Source organism: Phalacrocorax carbo, chromosome 5 (genome assembly GCF_963921805.1).
Source record: "Phalacrocorax carbo chromosome 5, bPhaCar2.1, whole genome shotgun sequence".
Classification (NCBI taxonomy): Eukaryota; Metazoa; Chordata; class Aves; order Suliformes; family Phalacrocoracidae; genus Phalacrocorax; species Phalacrocorax carbo.
Genome location: NC_087517.1, coordinates 42972481 through 42991319, shown reverse-complemented (window position 1 = coordinate 42991319; position 18839 = coordinate 42972481). Strand labels below are relative to the sequence as shown.

At 42.5% G+C, this 18839-nt stretch overlaps 1 protein-coding gene across 4 annotated transcripts in view; it reads right to left on the bottom strand.

Moving 5' to 3' along the window:
• Nucleotides 1-5041: 5041 nt before the first annotated feature.
• TRAF3IP1 (TRAF3 interacting protein 1) overlaps nucleotides 5042-18839 on the bottom strand; it is a 46135-nt gene continuing 32337 nt past the window's right edge. For 2 of the 4 annotated variants that reach the window (XM_064452187.1, XM_064452188.1), the window contains 2 exons: nucleotides 8135-8358; nucleotides 5042-5453 (listed from right to left, as the gene is read on the bottom strand). In XM_064452187.1, coding sequence (XP_064308257.1) covers nucleotides 5288-5453; nucleotides 8135-8358 — 390 coding nt within the window. In that variant the 3' untranslated portion in view covers nucleotides 5042-5287. The other 2 variants (XM_064452189.1, XM_064452190.1) reach the window with 2 other exon arrangements.

Here is an 18839-nt window from a genome sequence, read left to right as displayed (position 1 = left end):
CCAGGATGACAGGAGAAGGACTCCCTGTGCCACCTCAGAGCAGGCCTCCCATCCCTAACACCTCTTGCCTCTGGGCAAAATAAATGGCACAATCAAAGAATTGGCACAACTATGCTGTTACCCATTGCTGTAAGTCTTGCTGGTCCTGGTGAAGTCCTGAGGTGTTCAAGGATTCCCCAGAGGTCATTTCAAGGTGAAAACACCAGGGCTGGGAGGGTGCAGAAAGCTCCCTTGCATCAGGCTGCACCACGAGCCTGACAGATCCTGAAGTTGAAGCTACATCTGGGTTTTTTCCCCTGAATAGCAGATGTTTGCTTTGGAAAGTCTATAATAGAGAAGGGCTGGGGCAGGGGCCACCAGGCAGTTTCTCCTGTGCACCAGAACTTGCCACCCAACTGGCTTGAGCATGGCAGGGGGGAACCCTACAATGCCAATTGCCCTGGGGCCGAACCTGTCCTGTTCATTTCTGCCTGATGCTCCTAATCACTCTCACTAGCGAAAAAAAAAAATGCCCAAAAAGGGGAAACTGCCTGGGAGGGAAAAACCTTATCTTGCAGGGACAAGCACATGTTCCCCACATGTCTGAACGCACACTTCACCATGTATATACAACCAAGAGCCTCAGTGGCCCAAAATAGCACCTGAGCACACAAGTGACCTGCAAAAGCAGCCAAAAAAAAAAAAAAAAAATCAGTTTTCACCCCATTCTTGGGCACACAACAAAGTCGAGTCTGTGGAACCCAGCGCGACATAAAATAAAGCTAACCCATGCAACCTCTGCTTCACAAGTCATAAATCTAGGGTGGAATTTCTCTCCCTTTTCTTTTTGGTAAGTGTTTCCCTTCTGTGGCTGTCGGATGCAATTGGAGGCCAGGCTGCCACCATCTTAGGTTGGGATTTGGGTAAGAGGGGGAGGGAGCTAATCCTTTTTTCATCACATTAAATTAAACTATAAACTATACCTTTTAATTCCTTCTGATTAAATTTCTCACTGGAAAATGGGAATGTTATTTCTTAATATTTTTTCACAAATCATGGCAGGAAGCATTTTGGTAGAGACGTGTCTCGGCATTGCAGGCAGCTGTCTGGGGCATTGTGGGACATACCTGGGGCTCTCCGAGAGCTGACAGTCGCTCCATGGCTGGCAGCTCACAAGTCCATCACACATACTAGACTGACTTGCCTCCACATGTGCTTTTGAAGTCCGGGAAGAGGGGAGAGCGCAAACTCAGCTGAGACACAGTCTAGCCATCTAAGAAGTACAAGGTCCCAGAGCTAGCCCACCCTGGACTCTTCTGGCAGAGGAGGATGCATTCCCAAAAGCCCTTGAAACACCCACGCAGCCCTGCATTTGCTCGGCTTTCTGTAGCCATGGTCCTGCCCTCCTCTGCAACCACAGCAGCAATATCAGGCTGCAGTGGTTGCCTCCTCAATGGATGGATCCAAGGTGCTTTGGGGGAGAAAAAAGAAAATCACTGGGGCTTTTTAATTTTTAAAGCAAAGCTGTTTGGGAGCCCAGTTTCAATTAGCTTTCAATCGGCTGCATCCCCTAAATCATGAAGGGGCTGGCTGACTTACAAATGCCAGGCTTTTCTCTACTGACACAGAAATATAGCTAGAGCTTTGCAATTCTAAAGCATTTAAAAGTAATTGGCATTTTCCCCTTTATGTTCCAAGATGTGCTTAAGGGAAGTAACCCAATAAGCAGGAGACTGTCTCCGAGGCCTCTGAACTATTCTGGCTTCATGAAGGAAGAAATCCAATACAGCAAATCGCAGACAGGAGCCAGCTGAAAGCAAGGGCAGACCATGAAGGAAGCAACGTGTCCCTCTCTCAGTCTTCCTGGCTTAGTGAGCAGAAGGAGTTTCCATCTGCTCTTCAGATCCCCAGCAGCACAGCAAACCGGTATCACTGAGCCAGATCAGAGGGAGCTACAGCAAGACCAGGCACCAGCTCAATGGAGTGCAGGAACCCATATCTGACTCAGGGACACGTGCATTGTGGCTCTCTTGGAGGTGGTGTGTCCTGGGTTGCACACATGATCAGGAATTTCAGATTTCAAGGTAAAAATAATGATGCTGGTGTTCCTTTTGCCCAGGCTGGTGAGGATAATGAGATGTGAACGGTGGTCAGCAGGCAGCTTGGAGCCACAGTTTAGGAAGAGACAAAGTCCACAGCATTTACCCACAAGGCTGAAAAACAAACACTCCAGTGCCAGTTTCTGCAAGAGCTGCTCATTTGCAAAACTCTTAATTCCACATCTACATGCCTCCAAGCAGGGCCATGCCCATCAGGACCAGAACAAGAGTGAGCTCTGCCCCTGAGCAAGCTGGTTGAATTAGAGAAGCTGCCTCTGTCTAGATGATACCAGTGGGGAGTGAGAGTTTGGGGAAGAAGGGGCATGCAGAGCCTGCTATCCCAGAGCATCTACCTTTGTGATGGGTGAGGAACCCTGGCAGGTAGCCTCCAAGAGATGGAAGGAGACACCTGATCTTGTAACTAAGGTGCAGGGTCTGAACTGAAGGACTCAAACTCATGGATGGGTGAGACAAATCTCAACTTCAGACACCGGCAAACAGCCTTACCTGAGCTATCTTGCCCACGGCTACTCTTTAGACAACAGAGAGAAATGGGCTTTTCTATGGAGCCCTACTTTTGAGCTCGTCCCATCAATAAGGTGAATTGAAGAGTACTTAAGAAATCTAGAATCTAGAAGCTTCCTACACAGCCAGCACATTTGGACTCGGGACACCTGGCACTGGTGTCTCTAGAATTGAGGGGTGAGGTCCCAGGTAAGTGGAAGTCCCTCACAACCACAGTTGGACCCTCTGGTACCTAAAGTCTGTCTAAGTCCCATTACACATACCTCAGCCCTTCAGACGTCCTTTCCCCTGCACCACTGAACACAGAACTAAGCCTCTTCCATTCCCACTCTAGGGAACAATCTCCAATAGCCAGAGCACTCAATGATGTCCTCAGATGGAGACCCTTGAGATCACCCCACCATCTCCTTTCAGCCTCCTCTGCCCCTGGACTTGAGTCCTCCTGATCTGGGGAGGTCCTGTCACCCTACCGGTGTCCCTTGCTGGCTACCCACTGTGTTTCAGGGTCCTGCTCTTCCTTTTTGACTGAGGAATATTCCCTAGTCCTAACCCAGGGGGGCTGGCAGCCACCTCCTGACCTGCACAAGAGAGGAATGTCAGGCACGTCGTGAAATACAAGTCCTGCTTCCCAGAACTGTCAGACTCCATTAGCGCCAGAGCGGCCTGACAATGTAGGGGTTTAAAACCCCAAACCACCAAACTAGCAAAGTTTCCCTTGCTAATGAACCACCCACAAGCTGGAACGCAAGTCCGAGGCACAGGCAAGGTGTTGTGTGCAGGAGAGACACAGGCAGACATGCATACACAGACATTCTTCTCTACCCATTTTCAGATAGGCTCCTTTCCCCTTCGTGAGGAACAGCTGTTTATTTGCTTTTTTCGTGCTGTGTCCTCAACCTGCCTTTAAAATTAAACCAAGCCTCAGCCCCAAGGCACTAGCTTTGTTCCTTCATACTGAAAAACAAAGTAAACCTAGACAGAGAGCCAGCTAAGACTGTGGGAGAGGTCAGATATGTTATTAAACCCTAACACTAACCAATTCCTTTTTGAAGTGATATTTGATGCAGAAAGCATAGGAAAACAGGTGCATAAAGATGCAAGAGAAGGGAGGGAGCATGCAAACTGCTCCAAAGTTATATATCGACCACACAGGTTTTCACCGTCAGTTCTGAGCTCTGGGGATTCTGGTGGGCATCCTGAATCCCTTTTCCTTTGTGTGATGAGACCCAGGATGCAGTGGACAGGGTCCAGTCCTGGGTGAGACGCAACACACGGCAGGAGAGGGTGGCAGTGCAGGGCTGGGTCACTGCAGGAGTCCTGCCTCTTTGGGCCCTACCCACAATACTGCTTCACTATTTAAGTTCACATATTGAAATTTTAAAAATGAAGTGACAATTCAAAAGCAAAGACCATAATGTCATATGCTGTTAAGGGTAGATCAGAATATTTCTCCCACTCCTTCACAAGTCCTCTATTTCCTCTCCACCCTCAACAAGACCTCATGCAGCAAATCATCCTGCCCTTTAAAATGTCTGTATTTAACATGCTACTCACCTGATTTGGGGATGATCCATTTGGTAGGTTTTTCGAGGTCCAGGTACCAGAAAAAGGAAACCGAGAAAAAACCCCACAGATTTGCCATCAAAGAAGGAAAAATCCCAAGGACACTAGCACTTCATACACAATCCAAACAACATGGGAGGAGAAGATGTGCTCACAGATTACAAAAATCTTGAGAGAACAGCCTTTCAGGGGACTAAAGCCTTCTGTGCTCAGTGCAGTGTCATGTAGTTGTGCCTATGTTAATATGCTTTGCAGATTTAGGAATAAGTAAGCTGGACTCTAACGTGCAGTACACTCAAGAGGTCATTAGGTGAACAGTACAGACATCTGCAGTTAACTAAAAAGATCAGTGGATTATTCACGTACAAAAAGTTACAGGAACATGCATTTGGGAGGAAACAGGTACTTAAATTAATCCTTTCCAAATGAACATATGCAATAAAAATGGAATTAACACCTGTGCAGATAAAATACTTCTGCTCCCTTACAGTGATGCTCATATTGCATTTTCAGTTGTTCCTAATAAGATTCCTAATAGCTCTGAAACCATGACATCACCTCTGTATTGGTGCAAAGAACTGCAAGTTACACAAGCTTTACTTCTTGATCTTGTGGCGTTGATTTATAGATAATTTTCCCTGTTAATAACAAACAGGATTCAGGGACCTTCTGACCTGCGGGAGTTTGGAACAGTTTTTTTAAGGGGGCAAAAGAAGTATCTGATAACCATTTTTCATGACAGCGTGTTCCAAAGTAACCTCAGTGGAAATGAGGAGAAGGAGATGTAGAGAGAAGTGGCTCAGAAACTGCTCAACGGGCCAGGGAGGGAAGGAGGGCTGGGAAGACCTGGTAAGTGAGTAACACCAGTTCACATCTAAACAAACAAATTATTTTAATAGCTCTGCAACTTGAGCATTCCAATGAATATAATTTTATACTGGGTAATATCAACATCTGAAGATTAATGCAATAATAGGATTTTATATAATTTTTAGACTTGTGGTCCCTAAACATTTTATATCTAAACAAGGCATATATTTGCTTTCTCTGCTATTTTGTTTTTATTTGGTAGGAACGCCAGTCAGTCCCAAGGCTTAACCCTCCCGCTCCCCCCATCTTCTTCACCTTCTTGAAGACAGGTTTATGCTAAGAACCATCCTCCGGATTTTTTCTTCGTTCTTTAAAATATTAGCTTTTACAGCACAGATCTTGTCTTGCTGGTCTTTAATCAACTGTTCCAGTTCAGCCAGATCTGCTTTTAATGGTTCTACAGCATTGTCTGTGATGCTGAAAGAAACACAAAGAGTGTAATGTTATTGGAAACGTTATGCTGCTTCAGGTTACTTAAGCCTCCAAGAAAGTACATTCAATACCTGAAAGTTTGCAAAGAATTTAAGTTGTGCTCACCCTTCCTGAAAGTTAGCTTAGCATAAGAAGCACAAAGGCAAAGCTAACGACATGGACAAAACAGAATATTGTTCAAGAGAGATCACCCACAATTCAGCAGTAAACAGTCAATTCTTGGCTGATCTAGTTTTTCTGCTAAAATTCTGCTAAAAACTGCTTTGCAGTTATTTCACCCCATGCTATGCATATGCCAAGCACTTCTTTCATTTTACCTAGCCAAAAGCTGCAACCACCTGGCCCAGGGATGAAGCAGCACTTGAATCTGTGGGATGTAACACAACAAGGACCCGAGAAGTTGTGGATGCCCCATCTTTGGAAGTGTTCAGAGTCAGGTTGGACGACGCTTTGAGCAACCTGATCTAGTTGGGGATGTCCCTACTCATTGCAAGGGGGTTGGACTAGATGATCGTTAAAGGTCCCTTCCAACCCAAACCATTCTATTGCTTTAAGGACACCCCCTTTTACAGGGGCCTCTGGGTCCTGCCATGATACACATGGTAACAGCCACCCCCATCGGCCTTAAATGAGAGAAGCATGTGGCAGAGAGGGACAAATACAATTGCTATGGAGGTTGCTGGCCCACTACCAGCTATTTCCTACAGAAAACCAGCAAGCCAGCAGCAAGACACCAGCAGCTGCCATCAGCACCAAGCGACAGCAGGTGGACATCTGAGAAGAGGCAAGGTATATGAAGACTGACCCACCACTAGCTGCTGACAAGGGCAGGCAATCCCACACAATAGGAATTTAATAAATCCTATGCTAATAAACCACAAGTACACTGATGCATCTGAAGTGAATGGGGCTGTTTGGCTTTAAAACAAACGTGCCCCTTTCTGTAAGGCTTTGCTGATCATCAGGAACGCTGAACAGCCAGGGAAATGACAGACTGAACTAGCCTCCTGTCATTCTGAATTACCCAGTCACTTTGAGGACTCATTAGCTAAAGTCTGCATCTCAAAATCATTTAGTTTTCCCCTCCTTTCTGCCACATTAGCATTAATCACAAAAGGCATCACTAGAAACTGCACTAACATTTCCCCAATGGGATCCTTCAATTGTCTTTCACAAAAGCAAAGAAAGCAAAGACATGCATCCAAATGCCAGTACATATGGGAAGCATTGTCTTCTTCACGCCTGATACCCTGTAATTCTTTCCTGAAGGACTGGACATGCCTTAGCACTACACCAATCTGATTAGGATCTCATACAAAGCTTTGTAAAGTGCTGGGATACACTGTGGAAGTCGTAGCTCCTGAAAGGGAACTGAATGGCTCTGCTGAGGGGATGCTAGACTGCCTGCAGTCTCGCATGAGTCAACTGGCCATTGTAAAGCTTGGTTAGACATAAATTTGCAAATAAAATCAGCTGGGCAGTTCATTCTTCCCGCTCCCTCTCTCCTTCTGCACCAATATCAAGGAGACTGTCTTGTCCTCAAATACACTCTGCCTGGGAACTCAGGGACATATGGGTCCAGTGAAGCATGTACGGTCACTGTGCACCAATGCCAATGACTTGTTTAGTGAGGCCAAAGTAGATCCACTGAGTACGCACATGCCTGGAGAAAGGCTTGAGACTTGCTCCCTGTCACTAGGTGTGGTGCAAAGGCGAGTGAGTCAATGCCTCAGTTTCTCCAACCACAAAATAAATCCAAACACCATTTCCTTTCTCTTTGCAGGGGTGGTGCATTCTGAGGCCAACCAGAGTTTTAAAGTCTGTCAAGGTTTTGGGATAGAAGGTGCTATGTAAGTGCAAAGAATTAACATCATTACACTTTATATGTGAACCAAAGCCCTAATTCCCACTTCAGCCAGTGGACTAAGCCAGCAGCTGTAAATTTCCAACATTTAACACATTGCAACCTACCTAGATAGGACTTAGCTAAGAATACCACGCATACTTGTTTCTGCATGAATGGAACGTGGATTCAGGGAGCAGCAAATCTATCTAGGCAGACTGCAAATCCAAGATCGATACCTAGCTCAGAGCAGAGGACATACAGCTGGAAAGGAAGTTCTGTTTTCAAGGACCATAAAGACATGATGGTGAGACAAGTAAGGCTAAAGAAACTGCTTCCAGGCTTGACCTCCTTGTTTCTATTATGCACACCACCTTCACTCTCCTGGCTTTCCAACGTTGTTTTTTAACCTTGCACAGATGACAACAACTGTTACTAACACCACTGGGGAACATGCTGAATTTAATGACACAAAGAGAGAAAGTTGTTACTGAGTAATCCACTCTCAGTCCCGATTCAAAACCTACTTTGTTTACTAAGCTTTCCCCCCATTGCTCCTTATATACTTTTGAGAAGAAAACAAAACAAAGCCCTCTCACCTCATGTAAACGTTTGCATCTCTGCTGTCATGTACATCATGTGAAATTGAGCTGAAAAGACCTTAACGCTTCAAAAACCAATTTATACTGAAAAAAAGAAAGTCCCTAAACCACAAAAATGACTGATGACAAATTTGCTCTAAAAAGTGAACAAAACCCTCCACTCTCCTAAAAACAGAAATCTGCCTCAAGAGGTAAATCAAACTTTCCCTGACCATGCTCACCTTTGCTCTTTCTGTAGAGCTTCTGCATGCTGTCTGTTCTCGTGTCGCCACATCTGCAACTCATTCTTCATGGCATCCATGTCTTCCTGAATGTAATCCATGATCCTGCCAAGTGTAAGGGCACTCCGGCACAGAGTCTGAATAGAGACCTGAAACTTCTCAATTTCTTTGGCTACCAAGTCTCTCTCTTTCTTCCTAGCTGCTTCCGATAGAAAGGGCTTTTCCTAATAGAAAAGATGAGTAAGAAGGAAAGCATCAAAACCAGGGAAAACAGTTGTTGCACATGAGGTATTGAATGAAGAAGGTTTTAGAGACTGCTAACTGTGAAGTACCTGGGGAAATGTTTATGACAGTCTGCGATGAAAGAGAAGAAACAAAGCAATAGCCTAGAAACAGATGAGCAGAAAGCATGCCACATACAAGTCACCGCTACTACAAAACTGTGCAATAGCATCAGCAATATTGCTTTTCAGATCACAAGTGCACAAAAGTAAAATTAGTGTTTGATCCCATAAGTGATGTCACTGATGTTCTCATTCCCATCATGATCTTTCTTAAAGCCGTGGGTGTAGAGAGGGGGAACCTCCTTCCCATTCAGTCTCACTTCACCCTATTTCTATATATTAAAAGGGAAATTTCTGTGGCTTAACATGGCATTGTTGAATAGAAGCTGCCAACAGACACGTAATACTCAACAACACTGTTGTTATCAATATGCTGCTGCCACTGCCTGCCAACAGATTCACTGTGTAAATCGCACATCCATCCATCCCCCCTCTGTGGGGCAAGGCTGGACTGTCACAGCATCACTCCAGAGCCCTGCACCAGGACTCGGTGGATTAGCATTTACTCAATGGTAAATGCCATTTATGCTACCACACCATAAACATTCCTTGGACCTGCTTGCCACAGTTGTTTTGCTGCTACTTGGGAGCTACAGCAGACACTGAAGGGCAAAGCCTCCTTCTAGTTCTCTAAATTGGTCCCTCCAAGATGCTACTCTGCCTCCACTGTCAGTATCTGGATTTCCAGCTCCTAACGCTGCTCCTAATAATAGCACTTCACACTGCACAGCTAAAACAGACGGCAGTTATTCCATGCCTTGTACTTCTGGTAACAGTGATTGTAAAATCATACAGGCTGCAGATGTGGCCTAAATAAACTCCACTACTCAAAAATAATTTGGTCTTGTGCACACTTCCCTCATGTGCAGCCAGCAGAGTCTCTGTGGTCAATCTCCTGAAGCCTCCCAGCTTACTGCAAGTTAAATAGAGAAAGCATTTGCTAAAGCAGCTAAGTCACGAAGAGCAAAAGGATGCCATAAAAAAAGCAAAGTGATGCCACATTACTAACACACTGTAATAACCTTATTCCAGGAAAGCCCTCCCTGAAAACAACAATCACCATTAAAAAAAAGTCTGGTGCATTTCTTCTCCCCCATCAAGAAAAACAACCTGATTTTTCTTTCTTTCCAAGAGCCCTCCAGCCCTCCCGGTCAAATTCCCAAACTGAGTTTTTCTTTAAGACACACAAAGCTTTAAGTAAAGTTTATTTAAAATCATTTTGGTCATTTAATGTATGCCAGAAAACTAGAAAGGTCTTTCTCTACCACCCAACCGCAGGATCAACCAATTGCTAAGCACAGTTCCTAGCGGCTATATAAACACAGAGGTGGCAGTGTGCTTCTCTCTCGTGCTGGGACACCAAATCTACCACGCTGTCCCCTCCTGCCCTCCTACCCAATTGGCCCGACTTCCTGTGCGAGCTGCGGGCTGTTTGTTCAGCTGCGTTTGGAGGCAGCAGGGACTACTGCCAAACACATTTCAGCAGCCCTTGGCTTACTGATGAACTCAGATATATATAGAGATACATATATATGTATTTTAGAAAAATACTTCTAAAGATTTGAAGGCTGAGATTTACTTGCGTCTAATGCTTGTGTTTTACCACACACATAGCACATGAAAACTGTGGGGCTTCTGAGTTTACTGCGATCTTATAATGTTAAACTTGTTTAATTAGGAACTGGGCTGAAACGACAAATGCTGCTGAACTTGTGACCTTCGCTACCTAAGTCAATTCATGAGTGCTGGCTAAACTGTTAAAAATAACACTCATCTTAATTCCTTCTCATTCAACCCATACCTCTCTCACAGAAGCAGGTGTTTCATTATACTACATTACATAAAACCCGTTATTTAGATACTTACTGGAGCCATCCATGTGTTTGCTATCCTTTGCAACGCAAAGATGAAAGCGCTGCTTCTTGACCCATTTTATCCCCCGAGAGCTGGCGAGCACCCCCAGTTCTGAGCATAGCTGCTTAGGGTTGAGCAGATCTTGTCCCCTGGGTCTCCTCCTTGCCCAACCTCTGAGCACAATGGCCAACGGTGTTCCTTCCCATCAGTGTCATCCAGCTTCTCTCCCTGTTGATCTTGCAGCTCCCCAGAGAAGACAAGAGCCGTCCTCTGTGCCCTGAAGGCACGGATCACAGGACTGGGTCCTGCACTCCAACCATTTACTAGGGCTCAGCACACATCTCAGATTGACAAGAGTTTCTCTCCTGGAAATATTCTTTTGCCCAACCACCTTGCTGCAGCTAGTGAAGACGTATGAACAGATCTGCACTCTCACAGTGTTTCAAACCCCTTTGCTCTCTATTCGAACTCTGTTTTCCTAGTCCTTGCTACATGTTGTGCTCCTCCAAAGCCACAGGGAAGGCACCACACTTTCCACATGTAATCGGGAAGTTACCTGTAAAGACAATCACCTTCAGTTCAGCAGCAAAGCAGAGTTGTATCAGATCCAACAGCTTCCCAGGAAGAAGTCCCATTTTCCATCTCCTCCTAAGTGCACCAAACCCATACCACTTTCTTTCCTGCCATCCATTATAAGAAGCCACAGCCATGAGGGTAAGGAATTTTTCAAATTCAACTCTCAGAAACGAGAAGACTCAGCCAGTCCGTTATCTGAGGATATAGTTGGGTGTGTGAAAACCTGAAGAATGCTTCATTTTTATTTTCCAAATGCTAAGTTCCATGTTTTATGTTCTTGTAATGCTGGCACGGCCTCCCTGATACCTAGACAGTCCAAGCAGCCACACTTCTCAACACCAGCAAGTATGGTATGAAAACAAAAACTGAAGAAGTGAAAAATCCCACAACTGATAAACAAGCAAACCAGAATTGTACACTTTAAAACATAGATCCAGCTAAGAATTTTAAATATTCCATGCTAAAATACACAGCTGCTTGAAAAGCTCAAGTGGAAACAAACCACTGTGGAATATTTTCTATGTATCAGGAAGATGCCTTGTAAGTGTATTAGTATATATTCAAAAAAATTTTAGTGTCCCTGTAACTCCAGCGTACTCTTTGTGGAGTTCAGTTCCTCAAAACTGACATAAAAAAACCAAAATATTGTCCCATCCAAAGTAATTTCAAATACTGAAACATACGACCATTAAAAATCTATTAAAAACTATTCAGACTTAAATAGGTACATCAACAGGCTTGTTAATAAAAAACCAACATGTCTTTGAAACACATACTATATATCTAAGTGGTGTAAGAACACGCAAGAGTTTTTTAATATATCTCTCTTTTAAAAAAAGAGAAGCACTCAAATTTCAAGCTCCCAAGAAAAATTTCCGGACGCCTGAAGGTGCAGTAGCTCAGCTGGCATGCTGTTGTCCCTCCTCACGAGTTAAAAAATAACCATCAATCCTTTATTTCATGTCACTAACACTTGTACTACCAAGACACCCTGTTATATTTCTTGCGGTCTGCAGAAAGCTGAGCTCTGGACAGAGAATTATCACCATGAAGCACTGAAGCTTTGCCAGCTATTGCTGATTACAAGTAATTAAGGAGCAGGGGAAAAGCCATACTGTCTATTCTCAGTTTCATACTTACAGTTACGGGTTAAAATCTAGGTGGGACATTTTTTTTGAAATCACTAAGAATTATGGCAGATGGTTTATTACAACAGGCAACATGGGTGGTAAGAGTTCTGAATGCCACCTTTGCTCATGTTGCACAAACATGTAACAGGATATATTCAGTTTTAAGAAAAAAATGCCAGAATCAGATTGTTCCAGTCTATTTAATTAGGCCATACACCTCAGTGAACTCTCCTTTCACAAAAACCCAAGAATCAATAAATTATCCCCATATAAAAGCCTATATCACTTCTGTAGGCCCAACACGCTTCCTTTCCTTCATGTTTTTCACGAGGCACCAAGATAAATGTTTATTTTGGATTCCTGGGAAAAAGTCTGCCTTTCCCATTACCTCAACATGAACAGAACACAACGTGGACTTGGATGCAGGGACCTGAGAAATTAAAAAACAGGAATTTTCTTTTTCTTCCGTGAAGGGGAAATTATCAACAGGGCTCCAGAACCCACCAGAATTTACTTGGGTTTAATCTACCCTCGCTAAAGCAATTAGCATCAATATTGCAGCGTGCACAGCTCCATGAAATGGATCATTCACAAGACATCCATTTCTGATAGCTGGGGCTGCGGAGGGCATTTGAAGTGCCTGACATGTACTAAGCTAAAGAGGTGATGAGATTCCACCACACACAACCCCACCGCTGTTTGAAAAGTTTATTTCTAGAAATAGTATTTGGTATCTTACATAGCTTCTCCTTTGTTTCCATTTTTTAAATTAATAATTTTAAAATATGAATCAAATTAGAATGAACATCCATCAAGCACTTAATAGTTTCTACAGCCCCTTTTAACTATTGTATTATGTCCCATTATGAAAACAGACCCAAGTAATCATAGTTTTATTGAGCTATACCATTTCCCCTCTACCTCTTACTATAGGACAGGACAGAAACTTCATTTTGGACAAGTAATTTTGATACATTCAATGCAAAAACAACAAGGTGGGTTTTTTTATTGCACAAAATATTTTTTGATCATAAAGGGTGCTTTCTTTTCCTGGTTTTTACAGAGTCTGCATTTTAAGTAGATTGTAACTATCCACTAGGGATCACCATAAGAAACTCTTTCACAGAAACACAGGGAAAACAGTAAATGTTAAATCATTTCAAATGAACAGGATGCTTTTTCTGCTTATGCCAGGTACTGAGTTCAGTAACAGGCCACAGAATCGGAGACAAAATGTTCTTTACCATTAGGTTTACCAGAGTTAGTCTGACCTGCTTCTGAGTTGGAAGGCACCAAAAGAAAATAAAAGGTAAAAGGATAGCTCTTTAAACAGGGTGCTTTTTTTTCCTTTTTTTTTTTCTTCTTCTTTTTTTGAGGGAGTGGTGGTTTTTCCCACCCACCAGTTCACATCTGATACCTCTAAAAAGAGCTGGACTTTTCAGACGTACATAAACGCCCCACACCTCAGCCCCCAGAGCCAGTATGCCTTACTTCACATTCAGTCTGTCTTGGGGAGAAGTCAGTTCATAAAGCCTCACATATTTGGTGCGGTATTCAGTACGCTAAGCAGAATCCTGTGAGTCTGACCACACATGTGCCAAGAGACAACTCTAGAGGTAATTAACGACAGCAGATAGTATTAATTCAGCCATAATGGCATACTGAGTGCCAGTCCTGCCCAGCTTTCCTTTTCTGCTCACACTGCTGAAACTCTAGGTCCACGACCTCCTCCTCTTGAAACAGCAGCCCCTTCCCTGCTCAAAAAGAATTTGCAATAAACATGTTCCTTGTGTTAACCAACTGCTTTCACACCAGTCTGTGCCCCAGAAAAATATCCTAGACATTGATAAGCTTCTTGAAATATGTGAAAGTCACCTGGACTGTGTCTTACACCACACTGCTGCTACACAGCTGATGCACTGCATTCTCCTCCAGGGATGGAAATCACAGCTGTCTCGCTGCAATTTTATATATCCTTTCTGTTTAACGTATCCATCTGCTGTCTCGGGTTATAGTTATACTGTACCCACAGGAGAGAAGATTTTGTGTTTTTGTGTGCAAAGGCCGCAGCAAAGGAGCCACAATACCAGGAATATCCCAAGAGTGACAAAAATCCTGTTGCTGTGATCATAGGTAACACAATTACTTGGGGACCACAGGGTTTTGGTCTTTTTTTTTTCCTGAGAGTTGATAGTAGTGTAACACAGGACACTCAAGCATATACTCATTCAATTTAAACCCTTGTGGTGCTTGTCCATTAGCAGACTGCCGGGTACAGTTCTTATTTTTGAGGAATTGGATGCTTGCACCAAAAATTTCTCACTGCAGCTTTATTCAGATCACGGCATTAATGTCACATCATCATGAACAGAGCTGTCACACATAAATGAGAGCCCTTCTGCAGGTAACTCCTATTAAATTTTACTGTCGGCATTTCTGATGACATATTAAGCCACAGGGTGCTGAGAAGCTGTGGTCTTGAACAGTGAGCCTCTTCAAAATGCTTAAATGGTGGGACGTATGAATACATCTGTTTAACATGACATGTTGCCAATTGCAATGACTGGAGGGGACACCCAATGTCGTGCAGCTGATGGATTAATGTAAAAAACAATGACCTGAAGAACTTTAAACAAACAGAATCAGCAATGATGTTCTAAGCTTAGAATTACATACTTGATTTATCACATTTGTAATTAAAGTTAATATTATCCAGGTGCTAAGCTATTTAATATCACTTGTTCCTAGCACAAACCTCAAAGCTGTTTCTTTTCTGAAGCCTGTGAACTGTATTTGGTAGTGCAAAGATAGGAATTCTTTCTTTAAGCAAGTGATCCCACTTGCTTACACTATTTAATAACCTGCCTACATTTTCCACACATCAGATAAATGAAGTGGAATACAAAATGTAACATCTGTCTCTTTCTCTGTTTAACATTAGAGGGTTAGATTCTAAACAAATACATTTAGGAAGTCTTTTTAGGAATTTGTTAGGCTGAACACAGCTAATCAAGGCAGCAAAAATCTTGTGTATTTCCAGAATGACCTCTTTGTTTGACCTGAAAATTGTGTATATTATTTCAGGTTTCTGCACATGCAAAACCTAGATGATGAAAGTCCCAGTCTTCTCTCCTTTTCTCTTCTTTTTCTTTATTAAAACATCTTAAAAAGCAAATGCATGTTTAGGAACCGCAGTGCACAGAAGGTTTCAGAGGAATGCTTTTAACACAAATAAATGCTCCTCAGCAATCAGCAGTTAGAAGTAAAGGTGTGAAACATCCCCAAGAGTTCACCGGTGTTACATTTGGATTAAGTATTAATTCACCAACCTCACCTAATTTCTAGTTGATTAATCCACAATAAATCAGGTAAATCCACTGATCATTTTTTTCTGAATATTTGACTTAATAAAGTATTTGCCAAAAGTTCCAGCACTCAGACTACAAACGTATTTTTTTTCTCCCTTCATTTTCCCAACTGGCAGAAGAACAAGGCTTTAAAGACTAATGAATATAACTGGGAAACTATCTCATTTATTTTGTATGGATTGAATAGTTTAGCAAAACAAGGGAAGATGAACATTCTTGCTGACAGACACAAGGATAACCTTCATTTCATCAGATACAATTTCCCAAAGCAAGTATCCTTTCAAATTGTCACTGGACTTTTGGTTACCTTACTCCAAAATACAGAAGTAGAATTACATTTTACTCTCCAATGCACAATACCTTTTGGAATACAGTTGCATACTGATGTAGAAGATATTTCTTCTGGAGAGTTTGATGGAAAACAAATTAAATAAAAGAGCTGACAGTCTGGGGAGAAATGGTCAAATCCCAGACTGATATTGCTTCCCAGCAGACTGCAGAGCTAGACCTGGCACAAAACATATGGCCATTTGAACACAGCACAAGTTCATTGACCTATTCTTGCAGACCTGTCCATATAGCAGGACGTGGTTCCCCTTGCCTGCCTAGACCACTTGGCAGGAATAAACCACTTCAAACTCTTCCTCTTTTTAATTACTTTTTCTGACTTTCTCCAAAGAGATTCCACAGACCAGTAACTATTCCTCCCAAATGTGCTGGTCTCCAGTCTCGCAAGAAGAAATCCTACCACTGCCTTCCTCGATGTGTTAGGAACATCCCTCAGAGATGAGGCATGCTTATGATGCTAGGGCTACGTGAGCATGCCAGACCCCCACCTGCTACCCTCTGCATGTCTGGTCCCTGAAATATTCCCAGAGGCAACACCATGTTGGAAATGTATTTTTTTCCTTTTACTGTCCCCTGCATCACAGTGTCTCTATCCTCTAAAATAAGTTCCCAGGATTCATTAATGTCTCCAGCTCATGTTTTCTGAACTACATCTGTCAAGTCTCAGTCACTAACTCCTAGCATTTCTAATCATCTTTTCCATTGATTTTTCCCCTCTGCTGTCAGGAAAACTACGCTTCCCCTCTCTGGATCACAATGACTTCAACAACATGATTTGAAAAGCAGTAGCAGCAAAGAAACCTACTGCAGTAGCAGCCAGCTGCTTGGATATGAGATCAGATGATATTCCAGGAGCTTAGCGTTGTATGCAAGTTTTCACGTGATGGACTAGGAAGTCAGCACTTTTTTTTCCAGAATTAGTTGTCTATTATCAGCGCTGCTAACACAGATCAGTGCTTCAAAAGATGCAACAAAAGACAAACAAGGACTGAATGAATGTTTTTAAAATTCAGTGAAAACGGGCAACAGGACTAAATGGTTATTGTAGAAGGACACAATTGTCCATGTGCATTTAGAAAAATCTAAGAGGTTAAAAGGGAATAATTTTAGTTACGCTTATTCAAAAAAACATCATATAAAATTTAGCATAAACACCAGAGGAAGCTTCCTGAGCATGAAATCTATGCAGTTTTGTAAACCCTCCCCTATTGTCCGTTTCTATGTCCAGTGCTTAAGTTGACAGGACACAAGAGCGAACAGTACAGCCTTACACCACAATTATATACCAGCAGAAGGCATTATTAAATGAACTACTACCAAAACCCAGTCTTGAGACTGATGATTCAACAGCACCACCTAGTTATAAAACCAGGAACAGGAAGAGCTGTATCTTGTTCTCACAAGTGCCAGCTCCACATGCACTCCGGTAATCACCTTTAGAGCTACTGCATAAACACAGTAATATCAACTTTTACCCCCTTCTTTCCTCCAGACAGTTACATAAAGACCATACTTATTCAAACAGGCAAATTTTCACATCAGACATATTCGTTAGAAATAGCCAACAGTGTTTCAATGATCAGTACACAGATGCTACAAGCCGCACATTTATAATAAACAGTATGTGATTCAGCAAGTTGGATGAATAGTTATTCATAATGGATTATGAGCAGAGAACTAAAGGTGTTTTCCTATTTTAAGGAGGGTCAATTTTCTTCATTAACCTCAGCCCTTGCAATACATGAAAGGAATTTTCTTCCAGCCAAGCAGGCCTGGATCTCGGATAGTCCCAAACTTCACATAGGAAGATAGTCCGCCAAGGGTCTGATCTGCCTTCCCAACTTTCTCAACTCCTGGAGAAGAATTGAAAAGGCAGCATAACCCATTACCACTGGACACAAAAGCATGTGGGAGTATCTCTGTTTAAGAGAACTGTTGATTTTACCCTCCTAAAATTCCAGTCCTGAAAGTTAAATCTGTCACTTTGCTGCAGATTGCAGAGGTGATTATAAAGTCATACAGATTCTAGCTAAGAACAGGTTTTTAAAATAGTCTACTGTCTACGTGTCCCCCTCAGCAACATTTTTTATTTTCCACTGTACACTTTGCTCATAACCTATCATCATTTCGTTACTAATTGCCTAATTACTATAGTTGATAAAGCCAAGAGGCAGACAAGTGGTCAAGGCTTCAAAATTCACTACTGATTCTAGACAGCTATTTGAAAGAGCCTGATGCTCTGTGAAAAGCTGGACTCTTGAGGTCTGAGTTGTAGCATCTTAAAATGGTATACCAAACTATAGATCATTCCTGAAAAAGAATATATGTAGTAAAAACTTACAATACTGAATTAACATTAAAAAATATGAGAAGTGATTGTAATCGAAGATTTAAGAGTTCAAGAAAAGCACTCGCCTTTCCAAAACATTACATACCTGCCTGTATTTTTTTCTAACAGCACTCTGCACCGCATTCCTCAGTGCCTCCTCCCCAGCACATCAAACTAGATTAGGGATTTAGACATTTTCCAAAGGGCCAATGGATCAGAAAAGTCCAGCTAAATGCTCTGCCTTTTGCTGCTTCTTGTAACATGAGCTTTGCAAGGCTGAAAAGGCAAGAGCTTTCCAGTTGTAACAGGAAGACACTGAAATGAGGGGAGTTTGACCTTTTGCTTTTGGTTTGTGATCATGGCTAGACCCTTTTTAGACCCTTTATAAGCTGTCAAAACCAAAAAAAACCCACTGACAAAACACTCAGCAACAAAAAACAACACTTTCCCTTTTCCCAGCTACTGATTGTGGAAGAAAACAAACAAAAAAAACCCAACCCAACAAATCAAATCAAATCCCTTCATAGATTCAGACCTGAATGCCGGGATATGCTAGGATGTTATTACAGAAACATTTGGTGATATGAAAATACTTTATATGGTCAAATGCATCAGAGATCCCATTTTTTTAGACAATTATAATGATTGCTGGGCAATAGGATACTGTTCGTCAAATGCCCAGGGGACAGCTAAGATTGAAACAATAATGGTGCAGCTGTACAAACGCAGTGTGCCCTACTACATCGAGGGCAAGGC